This window comes from Notamacropus eugenii, chromosome 7, assembly GCF_028372415.1.
Source record: "Notamacropus eugenii isolate mMacEug1 chromosome 7, mMacEug1.pri_v2, whole genome shotgun sequence".
NCBI lineage: Eukaryota > Metazoa > Chordata > Mammalia > Diprotodontia > Macropodidae > Notamacropus > Notamacropus eugenii.
This window is the reverse complement of record NC_092878.1, coordinates 49,506,356-49,519,267: the sequence shown is the minus strand read 5'-3', so window position 1 is coordinate 49,519,267 and position 12,912 is coordinate 49,506,356. Positions and strand designations below refer to the sequence as shown.

The 12,912-nt window shown below is 36.2% G+C and overlaps 1 protein-coding gene across 4 annotated transcripts in view; it reads right to left on the bottom strand.

Annotated features, from left to right (window-relative positions):
• Window positions 1-12,912, bottom strand: part of AKAP6 (A-kinase anchoring protein 6) — a 673,781-nt gene that overhangs the window by 280,672 nt on the left and 380,197 nt on the right. For all 4 annotated transcript variants that reach the window (XM_072623292.1, XM_072623290.1, XM_072623293.1 and 1 more), the window contains 2 exons: window positions 6,307-6,403; window positions 4,704-4,867 (listed from right to left, as the gene is read on the bottom strand). In XM_072623292.1, coding sequence (XP_072479393.1) covers window positions 4,704-4,867; window positions 6,307-6,403 — 261 coding nt within the window. The remainder of the gene's footprint in view (window positions 1-4,703; window positions 4,868-6,306; window positions 6,404-12,912) is intronic.

Below are 12,912 nucleotides of genomic sequence, written 5' to 3'. Positions count from 1 at the left end.
TAGTTTGATAGCTTCATCTGGGAAAGTCCTGACCTTGATTCTTAGATGCCAAAGCAATGGTAGCTCATTACAGATTTTACATGTATGTATGTGCATACACACACATGCATATATACATGTATGTTAGTATATAAATATATACACTGTTTATATATAAATATGTGTGTATATGTTTACAAAGTATAAATCTCCTACTGCTGTCACTTTTATGACTTTTCTGTGATAAGCTTTGTTTGGTAAACCAACAGTTACCCTGAATCTTCTGGTTCAGGCTGAGGGTCCTGCATGTTCCGTCACTAAGCAAAGTTTAAGTATTCCTTCCAGCTTTCAGTTTTTGTTTTCACCATGAAAGGTCAAGAAAAGAAGGCACTGTTTCTTAGGGGTTAGGTATACACAGTGTCTTGAAATCGCTCTGAATACCTTTGTGGTATTCAAAATTTAACATACTCAAAGTCTCGTTTCAGGTGATAAACTATCACAAAACTTGCCATAAAATACAGTGTATAATTACAAGCAAATTCTGCATTCCTGAATGTGAGTGCCAAAGCTATATTTCTAGATCTGTTCAATTCTTTTTTTTTCTGTTTCTCCACTTCCCTGTATAAAAGACTCCATAGTCCTGGGAAAACACTTTTTTAAAAAATGAAATACAACAAATAAGGTATGCTACAGAGTCCTAAGGGAAAAGTTTCCTTGAGTCTTTGAATTTCCTCCTATTCTATTTCTTTACAAGATTTCTAAGACCAAATCCTTTTCTGCAGTCTCTCAAACGAGGTAAAAAAGAAAAATACCCCCTAGATATATTCTTTAGATTTTCTATTATGCTTCCCAATAGCTTCTGAAGTAAACTTAAGATGAATTCTAGAGTTATCCTTCCTATTATGTTTTAATTTTAGTTACTCTTTCAGCTCCAAGATGAAATAGGTGATCATAACTGTGTTTTGAGATGTATTTCATGGAACTCTTTCCACATGACCTATTACAAGGTCGTATCATATAGTAAAAGTCTTGAAGCTGGTAACAGCCAGAAGAGTTGTTGCTGTTGCTGTTGTTACAATAAGGAAATATTGGGTGGCCCCTTTTAAAGACCTCCATTTAGGAAAATGTGGACTTCTTTTTAAGAAGAGAATAAAAACCACTTATATAATATGGGTATAATGAGAAATTATCCTATAGAAACAATTTCTGATCTTAAGCTTATTTTTATTGTACATAACAATTTAAATTGTATATAACAACACTGTATATTATAATTATAATCCTTTGACAAATCAAGAGTTATCATGAATCTTCTGGTTAAGGCTGAGAGGAAAGTTTCTGTTTAGATCACTATTCACAGGAGTGGGAGCTGGACAAGGTCTTAAAAACTGATCATCCTCCTATTTTGACCCATTTATTGTATAACTGAGTAACCTGAGGTTATGGGAGCCATCCATGGTCACTCTGGATACTGGATACCAAAGTGGTTTACCATTTTCTTCTTCAGCTTATTTTACAGATGAGGAAACTGAGGCAAACAGGGTTAAGTGACTTGCTCAGGGTCACACAGCTATTAAGTGTCTGCAGCTGGATTTGAACTCAGGTGATGAGTCTTCCTGACTCCAGGCTGGCCCTCTACACATTGCAGCCACCTAGCTACCCATAGATTCTGTTATGGAGATACAAGTTATATGCAGATAAATAAATAAAAGCTCATTTAAAGGAAAGAGCAATTTCAATGAGGGAAATCAAGGAAAACTTAACAGAAGAGGTGGTACTTGAGCTGATCTCTGAATAAAGAAAAAGATACAATAGAAAGAAATCAGCAGGGAGCGCATTCAGGTCCTGAGAGTGTGCCTAAGCAAAGGGAAATGGAATACCGAGTTGAATCAACAGTCACTAGACAAGTTTGGTTCAAATGAGGAATGTATGAAGGAAGGACAGTTGTATTTCTGGAAGCATGGCTCAGATTATATGATGAAGAACTTGAGTTCTGTCCTAGGGACAATAGGAAGCTATTTCAAATTTGTGAGCAGGGAAGTAACATCACCACAGCTGTACCTAAAGAAGAGCTTTTTGGCAGTAATGTGGAAGGTGGTGAGTTAGAGAAGCCTTTATGTGATGCCTCACACACTGTCTTCATCTCTGAAGAGAGAGAATATTCTCCCCCATAGCTAATGCTTCACAGAAATGTCATGAGATTTAAGTGAGATTCTGATTATCCCTTTGCTTAGAAACTCTATAAAAAAAAATGACACTATGATTGTTATTGCATACTATTTGTCAGCCAGTTTTACAAAATATGATTGTTTTTAATCTAGGAAAAATCATAAGATGTTCGGTCTTTTTTAATGAGGAAATGCATAAAAATTAAACATGTCATGGTGTAACAGGAAGAAGAAAAGGTACATGAAATAGGGGTGCACCATCACATCAAATGAATGACTTAGGTCAATAGGTCAGAATATGCATTTTTCCTTTGGTCCCCAAAGACAATGTCGCCACTGTCATCACTCAGCTTCTAAAGTCTTTTGCATGGTTTATAATGATCTCTTCCTTCAGGCAGGAGGAATAGATGTTGGAAAAAATAATAATAATTCATTTTTATATCATGCTTTTTGGTGTACAAAGAAACTTAGATGACAGCTTCCTATGTAAAGATAAAATAAGTTAGTGTTATAAGTTTAAATCACAAAGAAGCAAATTTAGGCTTGATATAAGCAAAAAATATCTAATAACTAGAGCTGTCAAAAGCAGAAGGGACTTTCTTGGGAAATATTCATGCTCTCCTCTATAGAGGTCTTTAAGCAACGACTAGATGGCCATTTGCAAAGAGAGATTGTAAAGAAGATTCTTGTACTAGATGACCTCTGAGTTCATTTCCAACTCTGAGATTCTATGATTCTATACCCTTCCACCAAATGCTAAGTTCCTATTATAATGATCATTTCTTTTCATCTTTCAGCAACAATTAAAATGAGGATGATTCTAAGGGTCACGTAATTTTATTGGTGCAGTGGTTCAGTTGGACAACAGGCTGTGTCCCTGCCAACCTGAATGAAATGTCCCATCAATGCAACCTAGAGGTGATGCTGAGAGTTGCTCGTTTCTCCCATAAAGTTCTTCCATCTAACCAGTTTCTTTGTTGCTTTTGGCGATACCACCATCTTACATTTTCCCCAAGCAAGAAATCTAGAAATCTTTTCTGCATCCTGATGATCGTTCCTTTGCACCTGCAAGTTGTTGTCAAGTCCTACCACTCTTTCCTGAGTATTTCCATGCTGTGCCTTTCATCTCCACCCATACTTCACGACTATACGATCAGTGTAACATCTTGTCATCCATCATTGGTGGCTTTCTCTCTATCCTGGCTCCTTCAACTTGGTTTTGTTCTGTGTTAAGAATCCTATTCCTTCCACTCCTTATTCAGTTTTAGTAGAGTCAAGCCAATGCTTTATCTTATACCAGTTCCTAGAATAACCAGATTTGGGCATCCCATGAACTCTATTTTCTCTTTCCAATATCTGCCAGAACTCAGTCCTTTCCATGATACCTTCTCCATGTTAAACAGAAATCATAATTCTATTCCTCCCCTAATTCCAACAAACATCTTAGTTATTCTACTTCTGAAACCTATAAATCCTTAAGCTTATGAGTTATGTTAATATGATTCAGCCTGCACCCTTGCCATGGTGGTCTCCCTGCCGTAGAGTTGTTTGTTAGTAAGTCTGTCTGCATTTAAGAATGAGTTCCAAGAATATCTGTTTAACTTACTCTGTGTAACATTTAGCACAGTGCCAATCCACACATGGGTGCTGAATAAATGTTATTTGATGATGATTTAATTGCTTTGCCAATTCCAGGAATAGAAACTATGAATTCCCCCAAGTAACAATAAGCTTCACGTGTCGAGTGTGTTAGCAGACTGGTTTTCTGTTTTTGCTTATGTCAGACTAACTGCGGAAGAAAAGAAAGATGCCATAAAATAAATGCTTTGGGATAAAATCATATTTTCCACCATTTGGCTAAGGGCCTCTACTTCCAAATGGAGTAGTTCTAGGTGAGAAGCCACAACACTGAAATTCCAACTGTATGTTTCATTTGTTCTTTAGTAACTGCAAAATGGAAACTCAAAACATGCCAAGAGGTATTTTAAAGGACTTGCATTCAATGCATCCACCATTATGGAGAACTTACACTCTGAGCAAAAAGATTTGTTAGCAAAGCATATGACCTTCTTCCCACTACAATGACCATCCCCTAATTAGGCAATGCATCTGATAGTCATTAACAGGAATGAGATAATGAATCACTTTCTCTCTTCTTTGTTAATTTGCTGTAACCAAGCGGCTAATGGATGTCAGAGCTGAGTGATTGCACTGATTATAGTGATTTATAGTTGCAACAAAACAATTTAAAACCATTCTGATTATTCATGCTAAAGATGCTTTATGTTTTGTTTACTAAATGCTTTATGTCCCCTTCCTTCCAACTCTAATTCACCCCCCCCCTTCCCCATACACTGAAAGGCATTTTCTTGAGAAACTTAAAAGTTGTGAGCTTTTTTATTGTTTCAGAGTAAGCCATATCATTTTGTTTATATATAAAAAAGTTTATACCCAGTAGAAATGAAAAGCCTTAGGGGTGGAAAGAAAACTTCAGTGGTGCCTAGTTCAAAAGCAGAGAGGAATGAGAGGAAATACGGCAAACTTCAAGCCACTTACCTTGGGGCTTCCAGTCCCTTCCTCATCCTCTGTAGACACATCAGTAGCCAGGATCTCTGCTTTGATGATATCCAGAGCCCGAAGAATCCAGCTGTGTTGTCGTTTGATTTGCCTCTGTAGTTCCTTCCATTGACTTGCAATCATCTGCAGCATGTCCTTCAGTCCTTCTCAAAAATGAAGGGAGAGGAAAAAAGGCAAAAGTTGTGGATTTGATTGCTTTACTTACTGTTCTTTACTTGGTGGGGAGAAGAATAAATGGAAACTTAAAACAATTTCCATAAAAACACCTTGGCAACCCCCCTCTCCATTTTTATTATTATTATTTGTCACTCAAGATAGGCTAGAAATTCTTCCATTCACATTTCTAAAAGGTACAAAGTCAAAGTCAAAGACATTCAGACCTGCTATTCAACCACACTGAGTCATGGTTTAAAATTTTGATTGTATTTCTTGAGGGATGTGTGCTAGACAAGGGGCATCTAGATGGCACAGTGGGTAGACTGTGGATAGTCAGGAAGAGTCATCTGAGTTCAAATTTGGTATGAGACATTTCTGAACTGTGTGACCCTGGGCAAGTCACTTAACCCTGTTTGCTTCAATTTCTCATTTCTAAAATGAGGTGAAGAAGGAAATGGCCAAACCATTACAGTGTCTTTGTCAAGAAAACCCCAAATAGGGTCATAAAGAGTCAGACATGACTGAAATGAATGAACATCAACAACTAAAAATGTTGGATAAAATCATGATTAGAGAGTTAATAATAACTGAATGATTTCTGTTTAAGGTCCCATGTACATTTGTGCAGAGATTCTGTAGAGGAAGTAACAAGAACCAGAGAAACCAACAGGAAAAGGCAAAGCAGTTCTGCTAGGAAGTGCAGTAAGTAAGCCAGAATTCAGACAGCAAGCTGTAGCACTGGCACATCTGATTAAAAATTCTCGTTAAAGCTGGTCATGGTAAGCCCTAAAGATACTAGCTAAATTGTAATTCATCCCATCTTGAGGCTGTTGCATACAAGGATAAGCATAACCAAATGACAAAACTATTTTTAATTTATAATATGTTCCTCATAAATGCATTAATAATGGGGAAGGAATTAGTTTAAGGACCAGAAAACCTACTGTTGCAATTACCAGAGCAGAACATTAAAAAAAAAATGTAGGTATGGCTAAGCATAGAAATATCCAGCTATTTCTATACCTTCTCCCTTATATCTAAAGATATATCTATAAGTACACTAATGCATATGCATCAATATCCACATGCACAATCCTCATTCATTATCTTAATGTTATTTCCGAAGCTTCTACATCAAAGATTGTGTCAACGCTAAGTTTTCAGTGATGCGATTTCCACTGAAACTCAGCTGAACATCCAGACCGGAAGAAAATGAACAGACTATTTGGAGGCAGTATTTCATTTTATAAGTATCACAGCATTGTATGCAGTATATGAAACATTTATAAATCTTGAAGGTCAATCTGATAATGCAAATATTAATAATACATAAGGAAGTGAATATATGCAGTAATTTACAGCAATGCTTCTTCATTCTTTAATAGTCTGGAGACATAAAGGCTTGCAATATTTCAGGAGGATTTACCTGATTTGTGAGATACAATAAGCTCCAGAAGTTGTTGTCCTTCTTCTACCACAGCTTCCTTTAGAGCACAGTGACTATCTACATTCAATTTAAAACTCTACAAAAGAATAAAGGAAAAAAGTTAAAATAAATATGCATATACAATATATATTTAATATTATGTTATATATAAGCATATACATGTATACATACATATGTGTATATATATACATGTACATGTGTTTGTGTGTCAATATATGTATATATACATGTATGTATATATAATGTGTATGTACATATACAAATTTCTGTACATACATATACATCAAATCCTAAAGTTTAAGTTAACTGGAAAGTACACGTACAAAAATGACTTGCTACTTTTTATCAAGAACTAAAGTCCAATTTACCCAATAGACAAACTAATTTACAATAGTAAAAGCTATCGATATTTGGGATCTGGGCTCAAAACATTTCCATTAGATTAGTAAAGTGCATCTGTTTGGAAACAGCTGACAAATCTAGAAATTCATTAGGTTTTTATGAAAAGTCACATCCCGTAGGCTATATCAAGAGTAGCAGTATTCTATAAAATACACTGAATTTATACCAGAACATATGAGCTCTTTTTCTTCAGGTTTTTTTCTTAATGTTGGTGATAGCAGTATTTATGAAACCATAAAAAATTGGCAGCATAAAATATATTAGCCTTATGTGCACATATATAAATCCATTAATATAGTAGATGTCTGATACTTCTCTGTTTTTTCCCATGCTCCCCTGCTTCCACAATCAGATAGACAAGGAGGTTTTAGACATCTCATTAGAACTTAAGTCAAATATTTTTCAGATCTTTATTATTATTTTGAAATCTATCCTTAGAAATCTATAACATGGTAGAGTGAGAAGCTGAGTGGCACAGTAGAGAGAGTGTCAAGCCTGGAGACACAAAACCTGAATTCAAATGTGGCCTTGGACAATAACTAGTTATGTGACCCTGGGCAAGTCACTTAATCCTACTTGCCTCAGTTTCTTCATCTGTAAAATGAGCTGAAGAAGGAAATGGCAAATCACTCCATCATCTTTGCCAAGAAAATCCCAAATGGGGTCACAAAGAGTCAGACGTAACTATGAAAATGACTGAATAACAACGAAAAGCATGGTTTAGTGGATGGAGACCTGGTCTTTGATTCAGGAATAGCTGGGTTCAGGCCTCATCTCTCTGTTGAACAAGTAATTTAATATCTCAATGCCTCCAGATAAATCTCTCAATTAATATACTACAGAATTGTAGTTAGTTAGGGAAAGTTTCAGGGATGGTTCGAATGCATTTTTAAAGATAACTTATGTAAACTCACAGAGGGAGAAGCAAAAGGGTCAGATGGGGTAAGGAATGCAGGGGATGTGGGAACTTAACTTAGAGTTATTTGGTTCTTCCAAGGCTGAACTTAGTAATTTTGATTTAAAGCCATCACTTTTCAATTCAGAGCTATGACAGCTCTTGGTGCTGTGAAAATTGTGAATATTCAAATGGCTTTGAATTGCAGAATTGTAACTGATCCTCTTTTGGAAAGGAAGTTTCTTCACTGGGAATTTCTTACAACAGGGAAATCACAGGTCTAGACCAAAACCAAAAAAAAAAAATCCTTATAATATCAATAGCTTGCAGTGATGCAATATGAATAGTATGATAGTATCCATATTAGGGATATTTCCCATCATGTGCCAGTAATCAAGCTAACTGCCCATAAAAAAATGCAATATATAAATGATTGAAAAAGAGTATATCTGTCCTAGAAGTCAGGGCCCCCTGTTTTTAAGGTCCCTCAAAAGCTCAGAAATTTAATTTTCTCTCTCTCTTTTTGTTTCCACTCATAGAATGTGAGAACACATGAAACTTCTGAATGCTGAATCATGGGAATTGCCATTGATGGCAGCAAGATAGCTTACAATGGAGGCAGCACACATTGGGTAAGATTCTGAGATTTGGAGCCAGGAAGACCCAAGTTCAAGCCCTGCAGCAGATACTGGGCGTGAATGACTGAGTGAGTCACTTAACCTCTCTGTGTCCCAGTTTCTTGATCTGTAGAGTCAAGGAGTTATCCATAATCCACTCCAGCACTTAATCTTTGATTCTATACTATAACTAGCCTTTGGAACAAGTAGTTTTCCAGTTAATAGTACAGCCTTTAATTCAACCCACCAATATCATCCCAGGAACTGACTTTTAGACATTAAATTTTGATTTTTCAATGAGTAGCTTCCAAAGTATCATGAATCTTTTGATCTATTTAATTAGATTCCTTCTAAGTCTTCTTGATAGCTTGGCTACTTAGATTAACCCTTGACCTCTCTAGCATAGATACTTCTTCCATCAGTTCAATTTCTGACCTCTCAGTGTCTTCTCATCCTGTGCAATTCTCTTCCACCTTCTATAAATCCATCCCATATTGTCTGCTGCTTCTCACAACATATTGGACACTTTGATTCTTAGGTACTGACTACCCATGCAACATCTCTTGTTCTTGCTATATGACTAGTTCAACTTCTTTTGCAGCGATTTATGTCACTGATGATGTTTTACATGACTTTAAAATCAAATAGTTCTTGACAATAAATTGAAGTCAATTTGCACTCAACGTGCATCTTTCCATTGTCTTTAGGGTCCCCTGCAATTTAAATTCTTCTGAATTAAACCCCTATTTGCAGTCACATAAAAATCACCTGGATTTCCCATGAACAAGACATTCCATTTCTTGGCCTCTGGAATCTTGACTGTCTACCTAATCTGGAATGCTTTCCCTCCTCTGTTCCAATTACTGACCTCCCTAGCTTCCTTTACATTTCAATTAAAATCCCACCTTTTACAGAAAATTTTCCCTGGCTCTCGTTAATTCCATTGTGTTCCCTCTATTAATTATTTTCTATTTAGCCCATATATAGCTTGATTTTTTTATATATTTGTGTACATGTTGTCTCCCCCATTAGATTGTAAGCTCTGTGAGGGCAGGGTCTGTCTTTTGTCCCTTGTTGTGTCCCCCAGAACTTAGCATAGTAGCTGGCATGTAGTAAGTCCTTAATAAAGGTTTATTAAGTGATTGAGTGACTTTAATTAGTATAGAAAAGATGGACTTTTCAGCAGGGAGTAGCTAGAGCTTGAAAAGTACTACACAATTTCCCAAAGGTGATAAAGAACAAAATGGCTTTTATTTTTTAGATTGTTATTTCAAAAAGAGGTTTTTTTGTTTTCCCTAAAAGTCATGTTGGGAAAAAGAGGAGAATCCACAAAGAGATGGCCCCACTGTCCTCATTTGGGACACAGAGAAGCTGTATCCAGAGCTTAGAGTAATGTTTGACAAATAGTGGGCACTTGGTAATTACTTGTTAAATGGAAGTGAACTGAAGGTGTTCAGCCTGGAAAAGAGAAAACTGGTTCATAACTGGATCAGGCAATGAAAACTGACTGAAAGAAGGAAGAACTGGTCAAGTATTATCTTGTATCTCTTGTGCTTCTGATCTCTCTCTCTGGAATAGTGATTTATGTGCTGAGAAAGATAAGCATGGTTATTAAGGATATTAATGATTATTAAGGATCCAACTTTGAGGATAAATGAAGAGATAGAAGCACCTAGTTCCACCCTTGATGTCTTCAAGTGACCTGGCAAGCAGAACTATATCCTCCAATACTGAAAAAACTGATCAAAATAAAGCAAAACGAGAAACCTATTAATAAGTCATGACCAGAGATATTCAAAGGATCACAGAGAACAAGAAAGGAACACTGGATTGGAGAGGCACAAGTTTTTCCAAAAAGGAAAAAACAAGGGAATCATCAAAGGAATCTAGGCTAGTGAGCTTGACTTGAATTTTTGGCAAAATTTGAATTATTAAAGGGATAGTCCATGAAAATCTAGAAACAGAAGCTGTAATCACAAAGAGCCAACCTAGTTTCGCCAAAAAAGATTTTAAAAACAGACTGTTTTTTTCCTTTGTTTTTTCGCTTCTTTATTTCTTTCGGATAGTGCTAGTTCACTGGTAGATCTAGGGGGGAAGCTGTAAGTATGACATACTTCTATTGTAGAAAAGCACGTTGACTAATTGTGTCAGGCTATTCTTAGAGAATCAGAGAATAGAAGGAGAACTGAGAATTCTCAGAGAAATACACACTGGAATAGTACAAAAGCATGGATTTGGAACTGATTAAATGTCCAGCTCCAAAGAGTCATCATTGATTAGTTTATGATCAACTTAGAAAGAGGTCTTCAGCACATTTATGCACTTGGGATATCTATATCTGACCTTGTGTTGCATACCAATGGCAACATGGATGCCAATGACTTAGACAAAGGCAGACATTACACTTATTACCAAATCTAAAGATGAAACAAAGCCTAGAGGGATAGCTAACATACTGCATACAGACTTAGGATTCAAAAAGATCTTGGCAATCTAAAACAATGGACAGAATCAAGATGAAGTACAATAGGGATAAACATAGAGTAAAAAGGATGAAAGATAAACATCAAGTATAAAAGTGGGTTCAGAAATTCAGGTTCAAAAATATAAGTTGGAGGAGGCATGTATAGAGAATAATTCTTATGGGAAAAAATCCATCAATAAATAAACATTTCTTAAGCACTTACTATGTGCCACATACGGTGATAGTACTAGAAAGCACTGGAAGACAAATGTGAGTGTTTCTACAGACTGTAAATTCAATATAAGTGAATTGTGTTATGTGCAGCTCCCAGGGGAATATGAGTTTCTTGAGGGCTGGAATTGTTTCATTTTTGACTTCATATTCTCGGTGTCTAACATGGTGTGTGGCATACAATAAACATTAATATGAATTTGTTGAACTGAGTAACCAACAATCTAAGGTCACCTTTGTCAGCGTTCAAAGAAACATGACATCCAGAACTAGAGAGGTGATGGTCCTGCTATACTCTCTGTCCTGACCAGGCCTTATGTAGAGTATTATGTTCATTCTTGGGACCCACAATTTAGAAAGGATATCAGTAAATTGAAGAACATCCAGAGGAGGTCAGTTAGGATGATGGATGTCTTTGAATGCATGCAATATGAGGAATAAGTTCTTCTTCTCCCGTACATATAATGTAAGCTCCTCAGATACAGGGAATGTTTTATTTTTGTCTTTGCCTTCCCGAATCTAGGAGAGTGCCTGGTGCACAGAAGGTGATCAATAAATGTTTGTTAGATTGAATTGAGCAGGTTATGTTTTAGCCTGGAGAAAAATGGGCCATAACCTTTAAATATTTGGAGTGCTATCACTCTGGCAAGGGAATAGTTCAGTTCTGGCTTGTCCCATAGGACTGAACTCCAAAAGGAATGGGTAGAAGTCACAAAGAGACAAATTCAGGCTTGAGGTCAGGTAAATTTTCCTAATAATTGTTACTACGTAAAAGCAGAATGGAGTGCTTCAAGAGGTAGTAGGAGCCACCTCCCATCACTAGAAGCATTTTTGTGGCCCTGGGCTCTTTCACCGATAGGCAGTTAAGTAGCTGAAAGGAAATATGGTAATTATTAGAAAATTTGACCTTCGTGGTTGGGCCTAAATGGCCATGAGTCAGGTATATTATAGAATGGCTTCCTGTTCTAATCAGGATGAATTCTGAAATCTCTTCTTGTTTTTCTGATTCCTTCTCCTATTCAGACTTGGACCAAGCTCATTGATTATCTGTCACACCCCTCTAAGATATATTGATGTACTATTTCAAATGGCTATCCATCCATGTCATCATCTGGACAATATGCATTTTCATCCACTTAATTTTCCTAGTATGAATAGCGAAATTGATCTCTTTTAAATAATTACAGATTTCACTATGGAAACTTCATTGTATTCTAAGATATGATGTAACTGGTATTATATCATCTGCTAATTGGAGCACTAATTTCTAAAATTTGCTCCTAACAAACCATAGGGAACCCTCTTTCTGTTTGAGTTCTGCATAGGATATTCTATATCACATTGGCAAAAGCCTTAGGTGAACATATTGTATCACTAATGAGCATTTATTGAACAGCCCTGGTATGTACAACAAAGCAGCCTGGCTTTTGAATAATTTATAAAGTAGGCAGAATCACACTGGGGAAATAATATAGATATAAAAGTCATAAATATGAAAACAAACATAAGAAGAATTTCAATGAACAAACATACATAGTATGCAGAAGGGGAGGAATGTTGGTTATTCTGGAATGATTTGTGTATCCGAACCAGCTTCTACTTAGGGAAAGTACCAGGGAAGGTTTGAACATATTTTTAAAAATAACTTATATAAATTCACAGAGAGAGAAGCAAGAGGGTCAAACAGAGTAAAGAATGGAGGAGATATGGGAACTTAACAAATTATTTGGGTCTTCCAAGTTTGAAGTTAGTAGTTTTGATTCAAAGCCATTTGATAGTCAAAATTCATCAGAGATGAGTATGATATTCAGCTCTAAGAGCCACAATTTAAGAAGGCTATTGATAAGCTATAGAACACACACAGAAAAGCAACCAGGGAGGTAAAAGTCTTTGAATTTAGTCATTATAAGGATCACTTTCCACCCATAGAATGCTAGCTTTTTCAGGGCAGGAACACATTTCAACACTCCCATTTC